Source organism: Dromiciops gliroides, chromosome 2 (genome assembly GCF_019393635.1).
Source record: "Dromiciops gliroides isolate mDroGli1 chromosome 2, mDroGli1.pri, whole genome shotgun sequence".
Taxonomy (NCBI): domain Eukaryota; kingdom Metazoa; phylum Chordata; class Mammalia; order Microbiotheria; family Microbiotheriidae; genus Dromiciops; species Dromiciops gliroides.
In genome coordinates, this window is record NC_057862.1 from 641,485,647 (window position 1) to 641,513,620 (window position 27,974).

A 27,974-nucleotide genomic window follows, 5' to 3' on the forward strand; every position below is an offset into this window, starting at 1 on the left:
TAGTCCAACGCATAGCTGGACAAGAATCCATTCTATGACATATCCTATGGAGGCTCATCTAAACTTTATGCAGGCAGCCTATTCCACTTTCAGACAGCTCTAAAGGTTAGAACATTTTCCCTTCCAATAAGTTCAAATCTACTTCCTTGGACCTTCCACTTATTGTTCCTAGTTCTAGCCAATGGAGTCAAACAAAATAAGTCCAGCATCTTTTCCATGTGTCAGGCCTTCAAATCAAGTCAATAAGCATTTATTAAGCACTTGCTATGTGCCCAGACTGTGCTATATACCGTCCTCAAGGAGCTCCCATTCTAATGGAGGAGACAATATGGAAACCACTATAATAATAATAGCTAACATTTATATAGCTCTTACTACCTGCCAGGCATTGTGTCAAATGCTGGGGATACAAAGAAAGGCAAAAACATGGTTCCTACCCTCAAAGAGCTTCCATTCTAATACAGGAAACAACATGGAAACCACTGTGTGCATACCAGATTAACAGGATAAATGGAAGTTGGATACTTGAAGACAACTATCATATCCCCACCTGACTCCATCCCAAAGTCTTTTCTTCTGGGGGCCAAACATTCCTAGTTTATTCAAAGGAATCTCAGGTAGAAGAATCTCAAGCCCCTTTCTTGTTAGGATTACCCACTTCTTGACACTTTCCAGTTCATCAGCTTTGTTCAATACAGTTTTCTGCAACTAAAGAGTTGCAGGGATTATAACTTCAAGCTGGAACGAAGGATTTGGAGCCAATTTAGCTTAACTTTTTGTTTTTCAGATAAGGAAACTGAGGCCTCAGAAGTTAATTGACTCCAGGTCATGCAGGTAACAAGTGGCAAAGGATTGCATTCAAAACTCTGCCAGGATTTGAGCCAGGATTCTCTGAATCTAACTCCATTGTGTTTGTCATGAGCCACAGTCTCCTCATACCTATTTCTCTCTCATTTCATACAAGAGTAAATGTTTGTACTACTTCAGAGATGAACACAGCATCTGTTAAGTCTGTAGTGTTGCCAACCATCACAGGGTCAGAGAGCTGGTGCTGGAAGGGACTTGGAGGCCACCATTTTACAAATGGAAGCAACTGACTAGGACTGATGATGCTACTCCTTGGCTCAAGAAGCTTCAGTGGCCCCCTCTTCCCTTTAAAATTCAGTACAGACTCCTCTGTGGGGCAGGGAAAGCCCTTCACAATCCGGCTCTGACCAGAGTTGAGCTTTGAAATTGATTTCATATCCTTACCCATTTTCTGCCAACCAAACTAGCTCACTTGTTTCCCTTACAAGACATTTTCATCTCCCACCCCCGAGACTTTGCGTAAGAGGTGTTGGGAATGACATCCCTCCTCAGCTCTAACTCCCCAACTCCCTAGTTCTCTTTTAGCCTCGGTTCAAGTACCACAATCTATAGGAGGCCTTTCCTAACCCCCCTCAGTTTACAGATATAGAGATAGAGATAGAAGTAGAGGTAGAGATAGAGATAGAGATAGAGGTAGAGGTAGAGGTAGAGGTAGAGACAGAGACAGAGACAGAGACAGAGACATAGATTTTACATCCTTTCTTGGATAATACTTAGCAAATACTTTGTATTTATTTATTTGAGGACTGGGAGACAGCATAGGGGAAAGAGAGTTGCCTTCTGAGCTAAGGACACCTGGGTTCCACTCTTGTCTCAGAAACATTCGCTGTCTGATCCTGGGCAAATGACTTGATCTCTCAGTACTGTAGAGAACTCTCTAATAAGCAAAGTGATAGAAATAGGGTCAACCTACATTGATGGAAGAAATTCCTTTCCAGGACTACCAATGTGAATGAAGTGATAGGTCTAGTCTCTATGCCTTATCTGTGTACATGCTGTTTCCTCTAGTAGAAAATAGGTGACAGCAGGCACTGGTTGTTGTTGGTTGTTTTTTGTTGTTGTTGTTGTTGTTATTGTTGTTTTTGTTTTAGGGTTTTTTTGGTGAGGCAATGGGGGTTAAGTGACTTGCCCAGGGTCACACAGCTAGTAAGTGTCAAGTGTCTGAGGCCAGATTTGAACTCAGGTCCTGCTGAATCCAGAGCCAGTGCTCTATCCACTGCGCCACCTAGCTGCCCCGGGGTTGTTTTTTGTTATAACCTGTACCTAGTACAGTCTAGTACACAGTAGGTGGTTAATAAATGCTTGTTAAATTGAACTGACAATACCAAACAAAAAGTCTGAAAATTACCAGCTCAAGAAATTTTTTTTTTTTTTAGTGAGGCAATTGGGGTTGAGTGACTTGCCCAGGGTCACACAGCTAGTAAGTGTTAAGCGTCTGAGGCCAGATTTGAACTCAGGTACTCCTGACTTCAGGGCCGTGCTTTATCCACTGCGCCACCTAGCTGCCCCAGCTCAAGAAATATTAACAAGAACTATCACCATTGTTGTCATCGTCATAATCATCATCACATCATTATCACTACCACCACCGCCATCATTCTCATAATCTTCATCATAGCTAGCATTTATATAGCACTTCAAAGTTGGCAAAGCACTGTAAATATATTACCTCATTTGATCTTCACAATAGCCCTGGTAGGTGCTACTATTATCCCCTTTTATTTCTTATTTCTTTTTATTTATTTACCATATTACTAATTATAAATTATTAATTAACATAAACATATTAACTTATTTTATCTTTTTTATTATCTCCCAATTGCAAATGAGGAAACTGAGGCCAAGAGAGGTTAAAGCGATTTGCTCAGAGTCACAAGGTTTCTTTCAGAGCTCAGAATGATTGGAGAGAGTCATCTCTCAATCACCAGAGGAGCCAGATGCTTAAGAAAAAAACCGCAAAACAAAAACAAACAAAAAATCCAGGAATTTGCTCTCCAAAGATGCAATGGGAAAATCTATACATTTCCAGGTGAGATAAGAAAACAATCCTATTGATGTACCACCAGCATATAACGACTCTAAATTACCACCAAGGGAACTCAATCTGTCCATTCAATTTTTTCACGAGTCAGCTTTTCTCAATGCCTAAGCACTGCATCATGGGAGGGATTCTTAGTACCCAGGTTATTTTTATGGATAAGTTTTGCCACTCTGTTCTTCACATTTAAACATCTTAGATAAGTGGGGTCAAATTAATATAGAAACAAGGGACTGCTAAATTATATCTACACAGGACACATTTTTACTTATAAAGCCACAATTTGATATCGGCTTTGTCCAAGTGTATTTTCATTTACTTCATTTAATATTTCCCAATTACATTTTTTTTATTTTAGTGAGGCAATTGGGGTTAAGTGACTTGCCCAGGGTCACACAGCTAGTAAGTGTTAAGTGTCTGAGGCCGGATTTGAACTCAGGTACTCCTGACTCTAGGGCTGGTGCTCTATCCACTGCACCACCTAGCTGCTCCCTCCCAATTACATTTTGATCTGGTTCAGGCCTTCCTTGGGAGTACTGCCAGCCTCCTGGGACCTCATGTTAGACACTTCAACCTTAGGGCATGTCAAAGGATTCTATGGATGAAGAATAAACTTAAGACATTATTAAGAAAGACAGAGAATGCTTTTTCAAATTCCGTTTTGGGTGACTGTCTTGGGATGTTTATCTTCTGATCCGAGAAGACTTTGTTTCCCTGAGGTCTTCAATTTGGTCCTCTTCCCCAGAGGCCTCACCACTTCTTGTCTCTTCCTCTTGCCTCCGGTTCTGAAGGGTGCTCTGTGCACTCTTAAAAAATAAAAAAGAAGCATCATCATCTATTACTCAATATTACAAATCACCAGGTGGCATTGCTGATCCCACTTGGATGAGAACCATCAGGTTTTGAGCTAGAAAAGTCTTTGGACTCCATCAGAGACTTGTAGAAAAATCAGAATTTTAAGTGGGGACTCGTGACTCTAAATCCAGTGTTGTCCCAGGGGTGGAGACCAGAGAAGAAAGGGGCCACTGGTAAGTTACTTAACCCTTTTAGACTCTGGTTTCCCCCTGTTAAATTTAGGGGATTAGACTATATGACATCTAAGGAGATGAACTTAATATCTCTCTAGAACTTAATTTGAGTTTAGAACTGTAGGTGTCAGAAGTTAATTCAGAATAATTCACTGGTTCTCAGCTCAGAGCCCTATTTGCCATGTTCACCATCATTTCCCCCAACATTTCCCAACACTTACCGGACTGGCAAAGGACCATGGTACAGATGAGGAGGGGTTGGTGGCACTGATAGGCCTTGCGTCAAAATTCCCACCAATGCCATGTATCTTTGCTCTAAAATCCTATAGAGGCAAAAACAGTCTTGGTTGGATGTTGGTATCAAAGGACGACAGAACAGGAAATGAGACAGGGGTTGATGGTAAAAAGAAGGTAAATATGGGATCTGTTTCAGAGATAATGAAGCTCCGTGGTGTTGTAGAGGTGGGTAGAAGACTTGGCTTCAAGTCTTGCCTCTTTTACACACCGGGTATGTGACTCAGAACAAGTCAGACCCTTACTAGCTGTGTGACCCTGGGCAAGTCACTTCACCCTGTTTCCCTCAGTTTCCTCATCTGCAAAATGAGCTGGAGAAGGAAATGGCAAACCACTCATATCTTTGTCAAGAAAACCCCAAACGGGGTCATGAAGATTTGGACATGATCCATGGAGCATATTGCAGTGGATTGTTGTGCTGGGTTTGGAGTCAGGAAGACCTGAGTTCAAATGTGGCCTCAGATATTTACTAGTTGTGTGACCCTGGGCAAGTCACTTGACCCTGTTTGCCTCAATTTCCTCATCTGTAAAAAGAGTCAGACACAACTGAAACAACTGAACAACAAGAAGTAACCTAACCTCTCAATGTTTTAGGCAACTGTTTATGAGTTTCAGGAAAACTGCAGTGATAGAGGATGTTGTTTTACTAGGGAGTTCCCTATTCCAGCAAAATCAAAGGTTCTATCTGTCTGTCTGTCTATCTTTCTATCTATCTGTCTATCTATCTATCTGTCTGTCTGTCTGTCTGTCTGTCTGTCTACCTATCTATCTGTCTGTCTGTCTGTCTACCTATCTGTCTGTCTGTCTGTCTGTCTATCTATCTATCTATCTATCTATCTATCTATCTATCTATCTGTCTGTCTGTCTGTCTGTCTGTCTGTCTGTCTGTCGGTCGGTCGGTCGGTCGATCGATCGATCGATCGATCGATCGATCTATCTATCTATCTATCTATCTATCTATCTATCTATCTATCTATCTATCTATCTATCTATCATCTTCATCACCACCATCACCATCGTCATCATAATCCCAAATACAGCTCCCTTATTTTGCCATGATTAATGCAGGTCACTCAAGGAAAGGATTGGCATCATAAAATATATCACTGCAGACTTTAAAAATTGAATCCCTGGGGGCAGCTAGGTGGCACAGTGGATAAAGCACCGGCCCTGGATTCAGGAGGACCTGAGTTCAAATCCAGCCTCAGACACTTGACACTTATTAGCTGTGTGACCCTGGGCAAGTCACTTAACCATCATTGCCCTGCAAAAACAAAACAAAACTAAAAAACCCAAACAAACAAACAAAAATTGAATCCCTACCAAATACCTGGCAAGACACGAGCTTGTAGCTGGAGTTATAGATGAGAAGTTCAGTGTGCTACTTGGACTGACAGATGACAAATTCCTGAACTACAAAAGCAGATCTCAGAGTATCCCAGGGAACTCAATCAGCAAACTATACTAGCATTAGATCCTTATCACAGACCGAACCCTTGCCACAATCACTCAGATATAATGTTGATCTCTTAAAAACTTAAGAAAATTATAATCTTATATCTAAGATTTGACATACATATAATTGTATCTCTATATCAAATACTCAATTTCCAAACTACATGGGATTATAGTTTTCAAAATATAGAAACAGCATAGTGTTTGGCACATAGTAGGCTCTAAATAAATATAAATTGATGGATTGATCCAGAAGAGGTGGTCAAAATCAGCTGAAAACAGGATAAGCCCATGCTTTATTGTCCCTTTTGCTGCTGGAGAATGCTTTCAGGGAGTCTGCAGAGGATCAATTTGTATCTCAATCTTTTTATTCAGCTTCAAAAAGCAGTTATTTCACCCACCTGTACAACAATCTGTAGAATATTAAATGTAAAAGGAATAATAGCAAGATATCGACTTGTCCTACCTAGAGCCATTTCTGTCTAAATCCCATCAAACAATATGAGAATGAATGAATAAATGAATCGTTTAAGTGCTTACTTAGTACATGGCACAACTGGGTACTGCAGTGGGTCCCAGGGCAATCTTTGGGCTATCAGTGCATTAGTCCTCACCCTCACTACACTATTGTTTTCTGATCATGTGTTTTTCCTTGATGATCTAATATATAATAGCCAATGGCAGCAAAACAAACCCACTGAAAATTGTATATTACTTGTGTCAAGAGGAAATTTCCATCCATGCAATTTGATGTCAGTGTCTTGAGTCCCTTAGAACTGGCTTTAGAATGAATAATGTATGTTGGTTTTTGTTTGTTTGTTTTTGTTTTGTTTTTTGGGGCAATGAGGGTTAAGTGACTTGCCCAGGGTCACACAGCTAGTGTCAAGTGTCTGAGACTGGATTTGAACTCAGGTCCTCCTGAATCCAGGGCTGGTGCTCTATCGACTGTGCCACCTAACTGCCCCCCAATATATGTTTTTAATGAACAAAAGTTATTCTTTTATGTAGTGGGGGTGGAGGAGCAGGGGGAGAAGTCATTTTTTTACTCACCTCTATATCTCTTTCCAAGTCATAGTTTTCCAGTATCTGGAAGGCCTTGGAATATACCTCCACAGCCTTGGCATGAAAAACCATCTCAATGGTCACAAAGTCAGAGAAAATTTTCTGGAGGAGGAAAAAACCCAACCCAAACATCGCTATATCAACAACCTGTGCTTCTATAGCAAATCCTTTTCTTCACAACAACCATGGTGGGGCACACCTGTAATCCCTATTACCGAGGAGGCTGAGCCTGGTGGATCCCTTGAGCTGGGGGGGCGGGGCTGTTTCTAAGCTTCGATGGGCTAAGCCAATTGGGTATCAGAGCTAAGTCTAGCTCCAGTAGAGGGAGGGTCTGGGAGCAAAGGACCAGCAGGCTGCCTAAGGAGGAATGAACTGGCCTTGGTAAAATGGATCAGGCTCAAGTTTCTGTGCCAATCAGTAGTGGGGAATATGATTGGAGGTGACAGCTGCACCCTTGGCTCCAGGTGAGATGGGGAGCCTCATCTCTAACAAAGCCAAACCAAGCCAAATAACAACCACGGGGAAGTAAGTCATGACGATAACTGGAAACCCAGTATGGTGGAAAGATCACTGGCACTGGAGTCTCAGCACATGTGTTCAAATCCTTTCTCTCACTCTCTGACACTTACTACCAAGTCATTTAACTTCCTTGGGTCTCACAGATCAGGAAGCATTAGTTAATTCCAGGGACTGTGCTAAGCACTGGGGATACAAAGAAAGGCAAAAACAGACCTTAGCCTCAAGGAATTGATGACCTAATGGGGAAGACAACATGTAATTAACTATGTACAAACAAGAGGGAAGGGGCAGGGGAAGGGAATAAGCATTTATCTAGCACCAACGATGTGCCAGGCACTGTGCTAAATGCTTTCACTAATATTATCTAATTTGATCCTCCCAACAAAGGGGCTGTTATTATCCTCGTTTTCCATATGAAGAAATTGGGACAAACAGAATTCAAGTGACTTGCCCAGGGTCATGCAGTTAGTGTCTAAGATCACATTTGAACTCAGATCTTTCTGAAAGCAGACCCAGAGCTCTATCCACTATGCCTCCAGCATATGGCAGCAGCATTACTGAAGACCACATTAATTGTGAGGTGAGTAAAGTAGAGGGCAAGCTGGGTGTTGCAGTGGAGAAAGCACTGGGTCTGGATTCAGGAAAATCTGAGTTCAAATCTGGCCTCAGGCATTTACTAGTTGTGTGACTCTGGGCAAGTCATTTAACCCCTATTTTCCTTAGTTCCTCATCTGTAAAATGGGAACACACTGGAGAAGGAAATGGCAAACCACTCTAGCATCTTTGCCAAATTCAGCAGCAACAACAAGTAAGGTAGAGAGCTAAGGAACCAGTGGAGGTTATTTTCCATGGCTCTCTACATGGGTATATATGTTAGCCAGGATTAGCCTCGGCAGTGATTTCAGTGTGGGCACTGAACATATCTTCCTTCTGGTTGGCAGAAGGGGAAGGAGGGAGAGAGAAAGAATTGCGGCTCAGAGGAGAATGACTAAGCAGGGATGCTAACTCTCTCATCCTGCTCATTCTCAGGGTAGAACACTCAAGAGCATTGATAAAGCCCAGGTGCCAACAGTAAGGCATGAAGATAAAACTGGGGGAAATAGGAAAATGAGCAAACGTTCAAGATCACTGAGATCAGTGCAGAAGAAATAAAGCCCACAGTATAACATGAGTATAACCCACTCCCTTCAGAATCATGAGATCGCAGACTCAGAAGGGCCCCCAGAGGTCATCCAGTCTAATTTATATATAAAATAATCTAATCACCATATCATGGAAAGGGTACTGATTTTGAAATACAGAAGTCCTGGGTTCGAAACCTATCCCCAGTGTTTACCACTTGTGTGACCTTGGGCAAATCACTGAACCTCCTGTGCCTCACTTTCCTCACTGATGAAATGAAGGGATTGGATTAGATGGCCTCTGAAGTCCCTTCTGGTTCTCAATCTAGAATCCTAAGAATCCCATTTGGTCTACTGAGGCAGCCCATACCACTTTTGGATAGTCTTCCAAGGCACCCCATAGCACTTTTGGATAGCTTTAATGGTTAGAATATTCTTTCTTCCAATCTACCTCTTTCAGGTGCTGCCTAGCAGAGCAAAGGAATCGATCCTTTCTCCACATACAACCCTTGAAAACAGCTATCATGTCACCCCAAAGTTTTCTCTGAGCTAAACACCCTTAGGGGTGTCTTCTACCAACTCCCACATAGAGTGTTCTCTACACATCTTGATCATCTTCCCATTTATTGACACATCTTAAAATGGACCCCTCAAACAACGCAGAACTAAACAATCCCCAAGGTTGTGTCCTGACCAGGGAAGACAAGGGGAATTTTATTTTCACTTTCCTTGTCCCAGGCTTGATGTCTCTCTAAATCCTACCATCCTTCAAGGCCCAACATCTGCACGAACTCTTTCCTAATCACTCTAGTCCATTGGGATTTCTTGCCCTTCTGACTCCTCTTGTCCCATTGGGTTTCATGTCTGGCATCTAATGGGAATCAGACAATCCCTCTCTGCTCCAGTCAAGTTATACCCCACCATTGCCAGAAGTAGCAGTACCAGAAGAGGCTCCTTCGAGACCTCTTGGTTGGCCAATCAGAAGCATTCTGTAATGCCCTGATTCCAAGGCGGGGGTGGGGGGGCAGGAAGAGGGGAGGGGGGATTAAGTCATTCCATGGGAAAACAATGAGTATCTTATATACCTGGATGTCTTTTTTTTTTTTGGTGAGGCAGTTGGGGTTAAGTGACTTGCCCAGGGTCACACAGCTGGTAAGTGTCAAGTGTCTGAGGCCAGATTTGAATTTATGCCCTCCTGAACCCAGGGCCGGTGCTTTATCCACTGCGCCACCTAGCTGCCCCTACCTGGATGTCTTTCAGCTTCTGCTTCTGAAAAGTGTCAATGGTCTCTTCAAGTTGGTGGGTGGTACGGCTTGCATCCACGGAAGCTTTCTGCACACTTGTCTCAGCCTGAGGAGTAGGAGCAAGAGGTTAGGTTTCAGCACAATTACATACTTACCAAAGTCCAGGAACATTTGCTGCTAAGACAAAAGTAAAGAGGGCTGACTGAAATTATTCCGGACTGGCTCTTTCGGTAGGGAGAATAGGTAGCCACATACATAGTGTAATTTCTCAGGCATCAAAAGTCCTCTCTGACTAAAAATCTTTTTCACTGGCCAATTTCCACCATGAAAGCTACTCTGATTGAGTATCTATAATGGAAAGATGTGCATGTAGAATCCCAGAGTTAAAAGGGGTCTAAGGGAACTTTTTTTTTTTTTTGGTGTGGCAATGAGGGTTAAGTGACTTGCCTAGGGTCACACAGCTAGTGTCAAGTGTCTGAGGCTGGATTTTAACTCAGGTCCTCCTGAATCCAGGGCCCTGCTTTATCCACTGTGCCACCTAGCTGCCCCACTAAGGGCACATTTTTTTTTAAACAAATAAGTAAACTGAAGCCCAGAGAGGACAATTAACTTGCCCAAGGTCACATGGGTAGGAAATGGAAGAAGCAGGATTCAAACTCAGGACTTCTGATTCCAAATCCAGTCTTCTCATAAGACATTCAGCAACTAGAATTCATTAGCAGGAATTATTACTTTAGGTCATTATATACCATCTACTTTTTTTTTTTTTGTTTGGTTGGTTTTTTGCAGGGCAATTGGGGTTAAGTGACTTGCCCAAGGTCACACAGCTAGTAAGTGTCAAGTGTCTGAGGCCAGATTTGAACTCAGGAACTCCTGAGTCCAGGGCCGGTGCTTTATCCACTGCGCCACCTAGCCGCCCCCTACCATCTACTTTTGCAACCTGCTCTAGTGGAGAAAGAGTTATCTTCAAAGCCAGGAAACCCGGAATTCAAATCCTGCCTCTGACATGTCCTGGCCATGTGACTCTGGGCATCTTCCAACCTCTCAAAACTCTAGGCAGCTCTAAGGCTATAAGGTACTGAGAAGGTGTCAACCTGAATGGGTGAATGGAGTTTCTCCATCCAGGAGTTCTATATCCTAATGAAATCATAAGCTTGGTCCCTGTCCCTATGGCCCACTGACACCTAGATAGAGCAGGATCTGGATGGGAAAGAATTCAAATTCCCTTTGGCATTCCCTCTAAGCCTAGATTGCCTTACTTCTTCATCTCCATCCCCACCTCATAAAATTACTCCCTTCAAAGAACACTGAAGGGGCAGCTAGGTGGTGCAGTGGATGAAACACCGGCCCTGAATTCAGGAGGACCTGAGTTCAAATCCGACCTCAAACACTTAACACTTACTAGCTGTGCGACCCTGGGCAAGTCACTTAACCCCCATTGCCCCACAAAACAAAACAAAAACAAAGAACACTGAAGCACTTCCTCATTTCCCTCAACTCCTAACACCCTCTATCCCTTCTATTTATTTTGTACTCATTCTGTGTATATTTATTCTGCACATACTCACACACCTGCATGCTTTCTCCCCCAATAGAATGTAAACTCCTTGAGGGAAGGGATTGTTTCATGTTTTGGACTTTGTAACATCAGCACTCAGCCCCAGGCTGATATTCTTTTTTTTTTTTTTAATGAGGCATTTGGGGTTAAGTGACTTGCCCAGGGTCACACAGCTAGTAAGTGTTAAGCGTCTCAGGCCGGATTTGAGTTCAGGTCCTCCTGAATCCAGGGCTGATGCTCTATCCACTGTGCCACCTAGCTGCCCCAGGACTAGATCTTTTTAATCTCCTAGGACTATGCTATTTCTATGGCATCTTTGTGCTCAATAAAGGTTTATTGTTTCCCCTTGAGTTCTGTCCAGGTCTAATTACCTAATATAATGCTCACCTGTTGTTTGGCAGGGGAATTTATTACTGTTTCATAACAGCAGTGTCCCTACAGGTGCTACTCTTACCTGGGACTGGAAAAAAAGCAGTTATTAAGGAAATCTAAATTATAGCTTTTAATGAGATGATATAAAGCAGCACCAGGGAATTATTAGAGGCTCTCCTTCACCTCAAGAAAACAGCCCACTCCAAAAATCAAAATTGAAAAACCACTATCACAAGATCATAGGTTTATTCAGTCAGTCAACAAACATTTACTATGTATTTACTCTGTGACAAGAACTGTGCTAAGCAGTAGGAATACAAAATAATAGGAGACAACCTAATAAGCCAAAACTGTCCTTGATTTTAAAAAGTTCTCATGGGGGAGGGAGGGAAGAAATGTTAAAAAAAAACAAAACGAGGTAATGCAAGATAGAGACATAGTCGATGGAATGTCATCTGAAAGGAGAGACATGGGCCACTTGAGGGGTGGGGTGGGGGAATGAGGCGGTGACTGGGAAAGACCTCCTGCAGAAGGCAGGCTTCCAGATGGGTCTTGAAAGGAAGCCAAGAAAAGGAAGAAGTAGATGTGAGGAGAGAGCATTCCAGGCATAGAAGGGAGGAAGCCAGTGCAAAGTTATGGGCCAGGAGATGGAGTGTCATATATGAAGATCAACAAGAAGACCCATGTGGCTGAATTGTTGAACATATGGAAGGACATAAAGCGTAGGGAAAATGGAAAGGTAGGGAAGGACCAGGTGGTGAGGTCTTTAAATGCCAAAAAGATAAAGACCTCATATTTTATTCTGGAGATAATAGGGAACCACTGAGAACGCAGTGAGCAGGTGGAGTGACATAGGTTAGACAAACAATCATGGCAGCTGAGTGGAAAATGGATTGGAAAAACCTTAAAGGCCATCAAATCCAATCTCCTCATTTTCCAGATAAGGAGATCAGAGCCAAGAACAGGGAATTGATATGCCCAAGGTCACACCAGTAATGAGTACTATATTCGGGATTCACATCCAGGTGCTTTGATTTTATATCAGAGGTGTAGTGGATAAAACTTGGGACCTGGAGACAGAAAGACCTGAGTTCAAATCCTCCCTCAGACAGTTACTAGCTGTGGGATTCCACGCCAGTCGTTCAGCATCTCTTATTACAGTCTCCTCATCTACAAAATGGAGACAGTAATAACACCTACCTCACAGAGTGGCTGGGAGGATTAGATGAGAGAATGCCGCTTTAATAGCTTCAACCTGCCCTAAGATTTTTGGGGGGACACCCCATAAAGGGCCTTAGAGACCACGAGAAGACACAGGAATGTTGGCTACTCTTGTGATTGTTCTTAAATTATTATTACCATTCCTTTTCTTCCCCCTCCTGCCACCACACTTACTTGACCCCTCTATGATTCTACATGGAAGGATACAATGGTATGTCGATCAGAAGGTGATTTCTGCCTCAGTCTTTCTAATTTCTCTAATTGTTTGATTTCGTTATTCCGGACCTTGTTGAATTTCTTGATCTCGGCCTAAATGAATCAGATCAGTAGGACTTAGTATCCAGCATCACTGAAGGCATGAGGAAAACATGAGATGGGGGGAGGTGACCCACTGTGGTGTCAGAAATGTCCTCTCATACATACACGGGTTTGCTTTATCTGAGTCCCATAGAGTCTCAGCGGACTGATGACCTTTATTTCAAGTCTTTCCACCTAAAGTAGAAGGGAAAATAAACACATGCTTCAGAAGGAATTGGTGCAAAAAGTGTCATGAAATGTGATTAAAGGAAGGAAAAAAAAGAAGGAAATAATCTTTATTAAGTGCCTGCTATATGCTGGGCACTTTACAAATAGTTTTGCCTCAAATAACCCTGGGTAGCTAGGTGGCACAGTGGATAGAGCATGGGGCCTGTAGTCCTGAAGACTCATCTTCCTGAGTACAGATCTGGCCTCAGACACTTACCAGCTGGGTGACCCTGGGTAAGTCACTTTACCCTGTTTGCCTCAGTTTCCTCATATGTAAAAAGGAATGAAGAAGGAAATGGCAAACCCCTCTAATATCTTTGCCAAGAAAACCCAAATAAGGTCACAAAGAGTTGGACAGTGACTAAAAATGACTGAAAAACTGCAAGATAGGTGCTATTATTTTCTCCATTTCACAATTGAGATGGCGGTTAAATGACTTGCCTAGGATTGCATCCCCCAGCTAGTAAGTGTCTAAAGCTACATTTGAACTTGGCTCTTCCTGATTCCAGGCCCAGCTCTTCACATAACTCTAAACCACAACACCATTCCGTCTCTTATCATAGCATGGGTAAGGCACAGAGACAATTATGAGTTATAGCTTTATTCTAGCCTGATGGTATTTTAGAAACTGTTTTCTTATCAGATAAAGGTTGATCTTTACTGGGATGGACAGGAAATAATCTGGACATAAGAGAATTAGACAAAGGATTTAGAACCAAAAAGGATTTTTAACAAAGATCTATTCCAACCACCTCTTTTTTTTCACATGAAGAAACCAAGGATTGGAGAGATTAAATGATTTGACAGAGGTCACACAGCTAATAAGTAACAGAGTTGAGATTTGAACCCAGGCCCTATGATACCTGACCCAATATTCTTTCCACTATCCTATATTCTTGAGTAAACCAACTTATGCTCAGAGGGTATATTTCTTTCCTTGGGGGATCTTTTTTTGGGGGGGGGCAATGAGGGTTAAGTGACTTGCCCAGGGTCACACAGCTAGTTAAGTGTCAAGTGTCTGAGGCTGGATTTGAACTCGGGTACTCCTGAATCCAAGGCCAGTGCTTTATCCACTGCGCCACCTAGCTGCCCCCTCCTTAGAGGATTTTTAAAAGAATGTCTCCCTTTAAGCTTGAACCTAGGCCCTCTGACCAGTATTTTTTTCCCCATTATGAGTCTCCAGAATGAGCATGGATGGCTATAAAAAGAATTCTAGGGAAGAAAATGTCATAAAACTATGGAGTGGCAGGGGAGGGGCAGGGTCAGAGATCATGTGGTCCTCCGGCCCACTGTAGGCATCTCTTCAGCAAAGGGCCTGCCAGGTGATGCACTGGAATACTTCCAGTGGCAGGGTGATCACTATCACAGTGTGGCCTGTTGCATTGTCTAATGACTTAATCACTAGGTTATTCTTCATTTTACATGAATTCAAAATCTGTTTTCCTTCTAAATTCCACTCACTGGTCCTTGTTCTGCCTTCCTGGGGACAGGTAGAAAAAGCCCTATCCCTTCTTCCAAATGATAGGGACCCTATTGATCATATAACCCAATCCCTTTGGTTTGCAGATGAGGAAAGAGAGTTTAAACACCTCACCCAAAGTCATCCAAGTAGCAAATGGAAGAGAGATGGGATTTCAATCCCTGCCCCAGACATTTAATAAATGCTCATTGAATATTCGATAAGGCATGATTTTGAGACTCTTTGATACATATCCATAAAATGTTTATCAAGCATGTGTTGAATGTTTTCATTAAGGAAACGATATACTTTGGAGGAGACTATAGGCAACTCATTTCTTCTTTTGTGCCTCTGTTTCCCCATCTGTAAAATTAGGGAGCTGATCCATGAGGTTCCTTTTATCACTAACATTTTCAGGAGCTATCATCTCTGATATGTTATTTTTTAAAAAACATCTTTAAAATTGATCTATTTTCACAGTAACACCTCATCTCTATAACCTGACATTTAAAGCCCTCCACACCCTGCCCACTGATCTTTCTGGTCTTGTTTCATAGTATTATTTCTCTTCACAGATTCTCCATTTCAGTCGAATTGGCCCATTATCTGTTCCTGGTGTATGACATCCCATCTCCTGTGCCTTGGCCTAAGTAGTCTGGGGTAGCTAGAATTCTCTCCCCCTTCACTTCAATCCCATCAAATCACTGGCTTCCTTCAAAGGACCGCTCCTGCATGATGCTGTCCCTGCTCATCCCCCAGTTATTAGCGTTTTCTCCCTCTTGCAATTACTTTGTACTTACTCACTTTTGTATATATTGTATGCCCCTGCACTCCCCCCCCCCAAAAAAAAAACCCTTGAAAGCTTCTTGAGGACTTTTATTTCTGTATGTATGCCTAGCAGCCAGCCCAGTGTCTTGCACACAGCTGGCACTTAATAAATGCTTTCCGAACAGAAATATATCGAATCTTCATTGTGTTCCACGTAGACAGTTCATTAAGTCTGGCATTTGGGGCGGGGACATAGGGTCTCACCTCCGCCTGCCGGTAATCCTGCACCTTGGCCAACTCCTCCGCAAAGTTCTTCAGGGTCGTGCGCATTTCAGGATTCTCGGTATTGGCGAAATCCAAGAGCTGCTTGACGAGCAAGTCTGACTTATCTCGCAGTCTGGCAGTCTTCCGGGTGTAGGCAGCCAACAGCACACAGAATTGGCCGAAGTATTTCTCAGCGTTGCTCACGGCGTTCTCCATCACCCGGACTTGGCTGTCTCTGAGGAGAACAGCAGAGAGAGGTGACCTGGCAGAGATAGCGACTGCAGAAATGAGACCGTAGTCTGAGTCACTTGGGTCCTGCTTGGCCCAACGTTCTTTCCATAATATCACACACCCTCTCTTAAGAGGAAGGAGCAGCTGTCCACCCTTGAGTTTAATCAATCAAATCCTGAACGTTACTCCCCCATCAGGATTTATTTATAAAATCTTTACTATTTTTAGACACTTGTCCCACAAAGATCTAAACTCCCCTTTCCTTTAGCTACACTCAGCGGAAAAGACACAAAGTAGGTGAGCTTGGTCTTTGAATACCCGCCCACCTTCTTTTCGGAAACATCGTCCGGACCACTACCACCATTTTGGAGGTTTCCAGGCTCCCCTTTGCTGTCCTTTAGGCAGTGCTAATTTCCTTTAAAAAAAAATTTTTTTTTTTTGGTAAGGCAATTGGGGTTAAGTGACTTGCCCAGGGTCACACAGCTAGGAAGTGTTAAGTGTCTGAGGCTGGATTTGAACTCAGGTCCTCCTGAATCCAGGACCAGTGCTTTAATCCACTATGCCACCTAGCTGCCCCTCTAATTTCTTTTTTTTTTTAACAGTTTTTTTTTTTTTAGTGAGGCAATTGGGGTTAAGTGACTTGCCCAGGGTCACACAGCTAGTAAGTGTTAAGTGTCTGAGGCCGGATTTGAACTCAGGTACTCCTGACTCCAGGGCCGGTGTTCTATCCCCTGTGCCACCTAGCTGCCTCCTCTAATTTCTTTTTAAAGCACTCCACCTTCACCTCCCCCTCTCCTCCATTCACTCAGGACCCAGTGCTCTGGATTCCAAAATTACCTCTTCCTCTTCCATCTTCCCATCAAAATTTCTCTTTCCTCAGTGTCTGTCTACTAGGTATTAGTGTGGATATTTAATCCAAGTACTTTCCTAACCCTCTCAAGGACATTTGTATTTTATAACAGTAATCCTAACTCCAAAGTTTCATTAAAGAATGGAGTTGATCCCAGGTTCTCAAAGCTATGTCATTGTAGTATCAGCCCTGGTAGGGTATGCTAAGCCAGAAAGATATCAATATAATAATATAATAAATGCTTCCTCCCTCCTCCCTCCCTCCCTCCCTCCCTTCCTTCCTTCCTTCCTTCCTTCCTTCCTTCCTTCCTTCCTTCCTTCCTTCCTTCCTTCCTTCCTTCCTTCCTTCCTTCCTTCCTTCCTTCCTTCCTTCCTTCCTTCCTTCCTTCCTCCCTCCTCCCTCCCTCCCTCCCTCCCTTCCTCCCTTCCTTCCTTCCTTCCTTCCTTCCTTCCTTCCTTCCTTCCTTCCTTCCTTCCTTCCTTCCTTCCTTCCTTCCCTCCTTCCCTCCTTCCCTCCTTCCCTCCTTCCCTCCTTCCTTCCTTCCTTCCTTCCTTCCTTCCTTCCTTCCTTCCTTCCTTCCTTCCTTCCTTCCTTCCTTCCTTCCTTCCTTCCCTCCCTCCCTCCCTCCCTCCCTCCCTCCCTCCCTCCCTCCCTCCCTCCCTCCTTCCTTCCTTCCTTCCTTCCTTCCTTCCTTCCTTCCTTCCTTCCTTCCTTCCTTCCTTCCTTCCTTCCTTCCTTCCTTCCTTCCTTCCTTCCTTTCTCCCTCCCTCCTTCCCTCCCTTCCTTCCTTCTTGAACAGCATATTTTATGCCAGACACTACTAAGTGCTTTATAATTATCATCTGATTTGGTCCTCATGATAACCTTATTCCCATATTAAAACTGAGGAAACTGAGTCAGAGGTTAAGTGAACTAACCAGGGTCACACAGCTACTAAGTGTCTGAGGCCACATTTTAATTCAGGTCTTCCTGACAATAGATCCAGTATTCTATCTACCATACTACCTAGCTTCCTCTAAGTATGGTCCTGTCAAGAGACTGTGTCTACTTTCCAAGTACTGACTCAGATAAGTATGTAATGGAAATATAACACTCAGTCCTACCCAGGTGAAGTGGGGAACCTGAGATAAGTATGGAGGGGCTTAGCACCAGAAGGTTGGTCACCAGGGGGGGGGACACCTTCTTTGGCTATGGAAATCCATGAAACAAGACAGAAAAGAAATGCACCCATTGCTGTTGCCCTGCACGGTCCCCTTTGATTTCTGTAGTAGTAGGAACAGAAAAGGAAAGGGAGTAGAGAAAGCTAATAACAAAAGAGTTTTTAGACTAATTCTAAAGATTATATCTAACAACTAACAACCAAGATCATACCAACAGCTGCTGGTACTCTAAATGTGAGATCCTTGTCTAATTGATTAATACATTTTCATTCTACTGGAGGAACGGAGTCATGTCAATATTGGCATCCTCACTGTAAATGAAACCAGAAGTTAAGAGGAAGGGACTGATAAATAGAAGGATAACTTGGGGATTCTTGGAGAGACAAATAAAGGATTTGGCAGAATTGACTTTTATCCTACATCTAAAGGCAAGAAGAAATTAATTCATGGGATGCTTGTTCATCTGATGGTGTAGTGCTCACAGGGAGCCACCATGGAGATAATTGCAACTAATATGCCGCTAATCTGTTGTGTGAGATGAAGAGAAAAATTCCATGCAAGACTTCATAAAACCCTCCAAACAAAGGCAAGACATACTTTAATACTTGGGAACTTAAATGCAAGGGTAGGTATAGAGTGAAAAAATATGTTGGAAAAGCCTAAAGTTTGTAGCATTATGCCTGTGTGCCATGAATACTACCCCCTCCCCCCCCAAGAACAGAGTTGAGAGGCACTGGTTTTAAATCTTGCCTCAGATACTTTATCAGTTGTGTTACCTGAAGGCAGGTAAGTGGCTTGGTGGAAAGAATGCCAGGTCTGGAATCTGGAAGTCCTGAGTTCAAATCCAGCCTCAGATACTTACTAGCTGTGTGACCCTGGGCAAGTCACTTAACCCTGCCTGCCTCAGTTTCCTCATCTATACAAATGAACTGGAAAAGGAAATGACAAACCGCTCCAGTATCTTTGCCAAGAAAACCCCAAATGGGGTCATGAAGAATCAGGCACAACTGAAAATGACTGAATGATGATTAATTGATAATACTTCCCAGTTATATGGATCAATTAAGATCATGTATGGAACATACTTTTCAAACCTTGAGAGATACAATGAAACCTGGGAAGACTTGTATGAACTGATGCTGCCCATCTCCTGATAGAGAATCATGGACTCAGTACACATTTTAATGTGTATGCATATGCATGGATATGGATATACACACACATAGACATGCACATGTGTACATATAACATATACATGCCTGTATGTACACACATGCATAATGAAAAATTTGGGACTTGGCCAATGAAGAACAATGTTTTGCTTGAGTATCCTTATTTGTAACCAATTTTCTTTTTCTTGCTTTCCTAATGGAAGGGAGAGGGAGAAAGAGAATTTGCAGCTGAAAATAGAATTTAATTAAAAAAAAAGATATACTATGCCAATGTCAGTTACTATGAAAATACCATTCCTGGGTATAACTATCCATCTCCCTCTCCTTTTCTCCCTCATTCTATCCTTTCCTTCTTTCCTTTCTTCTTTCTTCAAACTCCAGCTCTGACTTACTCAGCCTTGTCTGGCAGAAGCCACCAATTCAGAACCATAGAATGTTCCAACTTTGGGGGAACCTTAGAACATAGATCCTCGGGGCAGCGTGGTAGGTACAGGGGGAAAGGGCAGTGGATTGTGGGTCAGAGGATACCATTTCCTACCTGTGTGACCTTGGGTGAATTACTTAATATCTCTTAGCCTCAGTTTCCTCTTCTATGAATGAAGGGGTTGGGCTAGATGACCTCTAAGATCCTTTCTGGCTCTCAGTCTATGACCTTAGAATCTAGTCCATCCCCCTCACTTGACAGAAGGGGAAACTGAGTCCCAGATTCCAGAGAAGATAACTAACTTGCCCAAGGTCCCATAGCAAAATGAACGCCAAATCTGGTACTTGACGTCAGACCTCAATTCATTCAGTAACAATTTTGAGGAGAGGCAATGGTCACAACTAGGTGGAAATGATGATCTTTGCAGAGCCTCAGCCCATCCTGTAATTTGACCTATTTGGGGAAAGAAAATGCCAGGAAAGCTAAAGTGTCTCACTTCCAAGTCTCATAACTTAAGTAGGCCAAGAAGACGGCCTGTGATCAAGGCCCATGCTAACAGAATTCACCAGTTCTTATTTCCTGTTATTATGTCTGCAGCCTTGTAAGACGCCTCTGGAACCAAAACACCATCTTATTCCAAGGTTGGTAGTAAGCTGGTGCCTTGAATCAGTCTTAGATAAGATGCTCCCTCTCTGTCTCTGTTTGTCTTTTCCTCTCTCCCTTCCTCTTTCTTTCTCGATCCCTCTCTTTGTCCTTGTCTCTCTGTCTCTCCCCCCTTTTTCTTGTCTCTTTCTTACATGGAATGGAGGTAAAAGGGAAGAATTTGGAACAGAAATTTTTCCATTCCCCTTCTTTCACTCTTTAATCTAGCCAAAGGGGCCTTCTGTCTATTCTTTCCAAATAATATTCCATTTCCCATCATTATACCTTTGCCTTGACCATCCCTCATGCCTGGAATGCAGTCCCTTCCTTTATCTCTGCCTCATAGAGTACCTTTCTTTCTTTAAGATACATCTCAGGGGGCAGCCAGGTGGCACAGTGGATAAAGCATAGGCCCTGGATTCAGGAGGACCTGAGTTCAAATCTGGCCTCAGACACTTGACACTTACTAGCTGTGTGACCCTGGGCAAGTCACTTAACCCTCATTGCCTCGCCAAAAAAAAAAAAAAAAAAGAAATGAAGAGATCTGGGTTTATTATGTATTTGTTATCTCCCCCATTAGAATGCGAGTTAGTACTGCTTCATTCTTTGTACTTGTATTCCCAGAGTCCTGCACAGTGTCTGGCACACGTGGTGTTGCCATCGTTCAGTCATTTTCAGTCATGTCTGACTCTTCATGACTGGCAAAGACACCGGACTGGTTTTGCCATTTCTTTCTCCGGCTCATTTGACAGATGAGGAAACCAAGGAAGACAGGGTTAAGTGACTTGCCCAGGATCACACAGCTAGCATCTAAGACCAGATTACATGGTCAGTGCTTAATCAATACTTATTGGTTTATTGAGAGTGTAGGTTCATTATCTTCTTTTAAATGTTACCAATTCCTAGGCCATAATAAAACAGAGTAGACCAGAAGAAATTCCAAGGACAAGACACATGATATAATAGAATGATCTTTGGACCTAGAAGGAGTAGGCTTCGAATCTTGGCTCCATTAATATTCTCACTATGTGAACTTGGGTAAGTCACCTTCAAATCTCTTCCTCTTCTGGACAATGAGTGGGTGGGAATACTAGCCAATCAATAAGTGTTTACAAGGCCTAATCTGGGGCAGCTAGGTGGCACAGTGGATAAAGCATGGACCCTGGATTCAGAAGGACCTGAGTTCAAATCTAGCCTCGGACACTTGACATTTACTAGCTGTGTGACCTTGGGCAAGTCACTTAACCCTCATTGCCATGCAAAACTCAAAAAACCCCAATGCCTAGTCTGTACCAGGTACTATGCTAGTACTGAGGATAAGGGTACAAAAAAAAATGAAATAATGGACTCTAAGGTCATCACCAGCTAACTTCTGTTGATATTCAGTATGAATGACTGGGGGATCGTCTACCCACAGTGACATGGAATAAGGTAGTTGCTGTGTTGCTTAGACCATCCCTCTGAGGCTGATGAATTTGAACGTAGTTGCCATGGAATCTGGCCGATGAGTCTCACAGTCATCTTATCAGGGAGTGATTACAGGCAGGGAGACGTGATCACAGCTTGTGCAGAGAACATTGGCTCATGCTGCTCACATGCTCCAATTCACACATGTGTGGCTGGGAAGGGGCTCCTACTATTGGGGCACACCCAAATTTTCAGCTGCCAATTGATGCTGCTTATCTGGGGAGCATCATGGAATCAACATATCTAAAACAGAAGTGATTCTATTTTCTCCCCCAAACAGATTCAGTTCCCCTATTTGTCAATGATATCCCCTCATCTTCCCCCATTCACCCCCATTTCCCATGCTTAAAAACCTTGGTGCTGCCTTTGGTTTTTCCCTCAGTTCACTTTGTGACTGTTGTCTCACCATGTCACCTGCTCTCCGCAATCATCCTCACCTCCCTCCCATCAGAACTTTGACCTCATCTTCTAGGTCCCCCAGCTTTGATGGGTGAGCTTTTATCTTATCCTGCCAGGACCCAGGCCTCCAAACCACTTCCTGGCCATCTCCTCATCGTGCCTTTCAGACATCTTGAACGGAATGTCCAGTACCCGCATCCAAAACAAAACTCATTATCTTTCTCCCAACCTTCGCCTCCTGACTTCCCTCTTAGTGTAGGGGGCATCACTCTTCTCCCAGTCCCTTGGGCTCACAACCCAGGTGTCATCCTAGACTCCTTACTATCTCTTGAACCCCCCACATCCAAGCTGTTGCCAAGGCCTGTCTTTTTCACCTCAGTAGCATCTCTTGAATATGCCTCCTTCTCTCCTCTGACACTGCCCCCACCCGGTGCAGGCCCTCACCACCTCACACCTGGATTATTGTAATAGCTGCTGGCGAGCTGGCCTGTCTCAAGTATCTCCTCCCTCCAATCCATTCTTCACTGAGCCGCCAAAGTGATTTCATTAAAGTGGGTCCAGTCATCATTCTCCTACTCAATAAACTCCAGTGGCTCACTATCATTTCCAGGGTCAAATACAAAATCCTCTGGCATTCAATTAACTCGGCATTCTCCTTCCTACCTTACTGGTCCTCATTCCTTACTCCCCAACATGTCCTCTTTAAGCCAATGACCAGCCTTCTGGCTAGACACTCCATGTTTCAGTTGTCAGCATTTTCTCTGGCTGTCCCCTATGCCTGCAGTGTTCTGTCCTCATCTCCACTTACTGACCTTCCTGACTTCCTCTAAGTCCCAACTAAAATCCCATCTTCTACAGGAAACCTTCCCCAAACTCTTAATTTCTCACCCCCACCCCAATGTAAACTTCTTGAGGACAGGGCAGGGACAGTTTCAATTGTATTTGCTTGTATTTGATCCCTGGCCTTAGTGAGGTGCCCAATTACTTAGTAATCTGAATAAATGTTCTCTCTAACACATCCTCACAATTACCAAGTACTGTTGACTCTGCTTCTGCAATCTCTCTCCAATCCATTCTTTCTCTCCTCCTACTGACACCAGAATACTCAATAGAGGCCCTGGAACCATCTGCCTGGGTTATTTTAACAACCTCTTCATAGGTCTTCCTTTCTCCATGCTTTCCCATCCTTTAATCCATGCTTGACTGTGCAGCCAAACTATTTTTTTATGCAGTCATAGACCTGTCTGGTTAGATCTCTCCTTTGCTCAAAGCCCTTCACTCGACTCTTATTACCTACCTACCAAGTAAAATCCAAACTCCTTCCTTAGCCTGGTATTCAAAGCCTCCAAAGGCTTCATGCCAACATACATTCCTATCTTTATCAACCTCCTTGAAAAAAAACAACAAAGGGGGAAGCTGGGTGGTGCAGTAAATAAAGCACCAGCCATGAATTCAGGAGGACCTGAGTTCAAATGCAGCCTCAGACACTTGATACTTACTAGCTGTGTGACTTTGGCCAAGTCACTTAACCTTCATTGCCCCACCAAAAAAAAAAAAAAAAAGGAGAAAAAACAGAGGCTTCTTGAGGTTAAGGGACTTGAGGCCATTGTTCTCTTTATAACCCTGGTGCCTAGCACAATGCTTGGCACAAGGTAGGCAATTAATAAGCACTTGTTGACTTGACCAAGGTCACACGGTAAATAAGCATCAATGTTAGGATCAAAATTCTGGTCCTCTCATTCCAAGACCATCTGCTTCTCTCTCTGAATTGGAACCATAGGATTTAGAGCCAAAAAGAATCTTAAAGACCAACCAATCCTCAAAGTAGAGAGGAATAAATGGAGGCTCAGAGAAGGAAGTGACTCACCCAAGGTCACACAGAACATGGCCAAATCTGGACTAGAGTCTAGGTCAGATTTCTTTTTACTGCATCCTTTAGACACTTGAGAGTTACTTATGTGCATTCTGCCTGTGGTTCAAGTGACCATTTTCCTCAAGGGTAATAATAGCTGGCTTCCATTGAACCTTGCAGTGAAGCATCATTGATTTACTTTTTGGAAAATGAAATGTATGATCCTGAATAGTAATAGTGCCCCCTGCTGAGTCTCCCATCTCTCCATCTTTTCTCGATGGCATGAAGAAGGAAAGTTATTTGCATTCATCATTTAAAATGCTAAATCCCACAGTAGGCCTACTTTGAATAATCATCCGGTATAATATATAATTGTAGGTCTTTTGTTCTTCTATCAAAGCTACAGAAAGCAATGCATTCCATGGTTGGCAGCTGGAAGACCTGGAGCAGATGTCTGTTGGAGCTGGAAGGGGCCTTGGAAGTCATCCAGTCTATGCCCCTCACATTTTAGGGAACTGAGGCACAGGAAGACAAGACTCTTCTGGGGTCACACAGCTAATTAATAGCAGAGTCAGGACTAAAATATGGGTGTCCTGATTGTCAAGCCAGAATTTTTCCCCCTTTAACATGGGCACCCTAGAAAGGGCTTCTTCAAGTTGTTGTTTTCGTTGTCGTTGTTTGTCCTTCATTCTCAAAGAGGGCCATGACATGGGGTGGTGTCATGACTTGCACTGAATTGGATTCAAGTGAGGGAGGGCTGTGCAAGATCATCAATCTTACTCTCTCTTCCAGAGCCATCTGGATCCAGTAGCAAGATATACATTAGGATGACTGGAGATGCCCCTGGAAGTTTTTGGGAGGCAATCAGGGTTAAGTGACTTGCCCAGGATCACACAGCTAGTAGTGTCAATTATCTGAAGTCAGATTTGAACTCAGGTCCTCATGACTCCAGGGTCAGTATTCAGAAGAACCCCGATTCTACTTCTTCCTTGCTAAGTGACCTTCACCTCACCCATAAAATGGGGACAATAGTCCCTGCCCTGCTTATCTTACTGGGGCTGCCATGTGTGTCAGATGAAAGGATGCATGCAAAACATTTTGCAAGCAGAAAGCTACATGCAAATGTAACATGTAAATGTTGGGATTAATAATAATAAAATTCAAATAATTACATAAAGAATCCATAGTTCTAATACATCTGAATTGCTAAGGGTTGAGAAGCCCTTCTTACCACCCCAAGACCTCATCAAGAATGTATGTTTGTAGGTGGTACCAAGGATAAAATGCCACATTTGGCATCAGGAAGACCTCAGTGTGAATCCTGCTTCAGACCCTTCCTAGCTGTGTGACCCTGGGCAAGTCACTTAATCCATTTACCTCAGTTTTCCTCATCTGTAAAATGAGCTGGAGAAGGAAATGGTAAACCACTCTAGCATCTTTGCCAAGAAAACCACAAATGGGGTCACAAAGAGGCAGACAGGATTGAAACAACTCAACAACAATTTTTTTTGTAGCTTATAGCCTAGCCAAAGGGTAGTCACTTACTTGGTGGTCATTCTATGGTCTTAAGTATTTTTACACCTAGTTTTCTATGCATTGGTTTTTAGGGGACTTCCAAAGCGTTCACTGAGACCAAAAAAGGTTGAAGCAGGAAGATCATTTAATCTAGCCCTCACATTTTTGGGGGGAGGGAGCAGGGCAATGAGGGCAATGAGTTTTTTTGTTTTTGTGTTTTTTGTTTTGGTTTTTTGCAGGGCAATGAGGGTTAAGTGACTTGCCCAGGGTCACACAGCTAGTAAGTGCAGCCCTTGCATCTTACAGAGGAGCAAACTGAGGCCCAAATGGGGGAAATGACTTGCTTACGGTCACACAATTAGTCAGTAATAGAATGAGGACCAATCTCCTGATTCTGAGTCTCTTTCCACTCTACCATTCTGCCTCTTCCCTGATTCATTAATTCAACAAATATTTCTTAAGCACTTATTGTGGGTGGAGCACTGTGCTAGGTATTAGGGAAGGGGGTGTTGATACACAGTTTACAAAAGACTGTTTGTCCCCATTGGAGCCTACGGTCTGGTAAGTACAATCCATAACAATAATGATGATGCATTACATGATGAATACTTGAGTTTGAAGGGAGGGATGTTGTTACTGACCTTCCCTGTGGGACTCCACAACTGATAAACATTGATTGATCCCTTCCCATATGTTCATCTCACAGGATCATAGAAATTAGCACTAGAAGGAACCTTAGACTTCATTTATTCTTCCCCCTCTCATTTTACAGATGATTGGATTATCTTTGTTTTTTGTTTTGTTTTGATTTGTGGGGCAATGGGGGTTAAGTGACTTGCCCAGGGTCACACAGCTAGTAAGTGTCAAGTGTCTGAGGCCGGATTTGAACTCAGGTACTCCTGAATCCAGGGCCGGTGCTTTATCCACTGCACCACCTAGCCACCCCAAAATGATTGGATTATCAATCAGAGCTGAAAGGTTCTTCAGATGTCATTTAGTCCAACATTCTCACCCCATAGATGGGAAAGGGCCAAAGTAGGGAATGGCAGAACCAGTCCCCACAACTGGATGCCCCAGCTCTAATCCAACCACCCTTCCCCTGCACTTCTGACTTTTTAGCTAGAGAGGCAAGACATAGATACTAGCAGGCAAGGGCTGACACAAGGCAGCTTAGGTTAAGTGACAAATGCATGTTGGAGACAATGGCTTAAAGATGTCCGGGATCACTGAGTTGAAACCAGCAGAGAAGGCTTTGAGGAAGAACTAGGACTTGGATTGGACCTTGAAGACAAAATTAGATTGGATAAGGGATGAGAAGCATGTTGGGGGGAGCCCAAGGATGCAAATGATATATTTGGAGGAGAGTGAGGAAGATCATTGGAGTGAACTGAGAAGGGAAATATCGGGAAGTTAAGGTAACAGTCATAGATAAGAGTCAGACTGTGGGGAGGGAAAGGGAGGGGAGGGGGGAGAGAGATCATGGCATTCCCTAAGGTATAGAATCATAAAATCTTATTTTAGAACTAGGAAAAACCTAATCTAATTTAGGGTAGATGAGAAAGAACCTTGTCTGATTTAACTTAATTCATTTTATAGATAGGGAATCAAGTCCAGAGTGGACACTACCTCTTACTGTCCATGTGACCTTGGAAAGTGAATGTGGTTTTTTTCCTGTGCCTCAGTTGCCTCATCTGTAAAATAAAGGGATTGGATTGGATCGGGTGGTTCTCAAAGTGTGATTTACAATCTCCTGGGGTCCTTTCAGGGGATCTAAGAAGTCAAAATGTTTTTCTTAGTAATACCAAGACATTTTGATTTCTACTATAGTAAATATTGAGAGAGGTAACCCGCATAATCTAATTCTCTGTGGGATTCCTCAATTCATTTTTAAGAGTGGAAAGGGGTCCTGAGACCAAAAAGTTTGAGAACCTCTGGATTCTATGATGTCTAGGGTCCCTTCTAGCTATAACATTGATCGGATGAGTGCAAACACATTAATTCTAAAATCTGCCTGAGTCTCCTTTGGGGCAAATGTAATAAGAACTCACATTTATATAGCATTTTATGGTTATTGAAATGCTTTCAACATGATAATCCTGTGAGACAAGCAGTATCAAGTGGGGATTATTAGCTCTGTTTTACAACTAGGGAAACCAAGGCTCAGATTATGTAATGGATCAGGGGGTCATTGCAGCAGAAACCCAGACATTTTCCATCCCATTGTTTTTCCCCTTTTCTCCTTTTGTGTGGGAAATCCATACAGGGATGGGGAAATTCAGAAAGCCAGAGACAATGGATGGGCCCAAAGAAGAGACTAGGTTACAGTGAAACACTCACCTGGACAGGACAATGTTCATTGTGATTGGAAGGAGCCAGATCTGCTTCTGAAGCAGGGATGAGGACTTGGTTTGAAATAAATAACAACGAATCCTCCCGGCGGGTGGAAAGGGAGCCAGCTGAGGCGCAG

At 43.1% G+C, this 27,974-nt stretch overlaps 1 protein-coding gene across 1 annotated transcript; it reads right to left on the reverse strand.

The window, feature by feature from the left end:
• Positions 1 to 3,546: 3,546 nt before the first annotated feature.
• CIBAR2 (CBY1 interacting BAR domain containing 2) lies at positions 3,547 to 27,974 on the reverse strand. Its single transcript, XM_043989480.1, has 9 exons — positions 27,845 to 27,974; positions 15,796 to 16,030; positions 13,203 to 13,271; positions 12,987 to 13,088; positions 11,641 to 11,646; positions 9,630 to 9,734; positions 6,733 to 6,846; positions 4,155 to 4,256; positions 3,547 to 3,711 (listed from the first exon to the last, which is right to left on the reverse strand). The coding sequence occupies exons 1-9, from the start codon at positions 27,862 to 27,864 to the stop codon at positions 3,589 to 3,591; spliced, it is 876 nt and encodes a 291-aa protein (XP_043845415.1). The 5' UTR covers positions 27,865 to 27,974; the 3' UTR covers positions 3,547 to 3,588.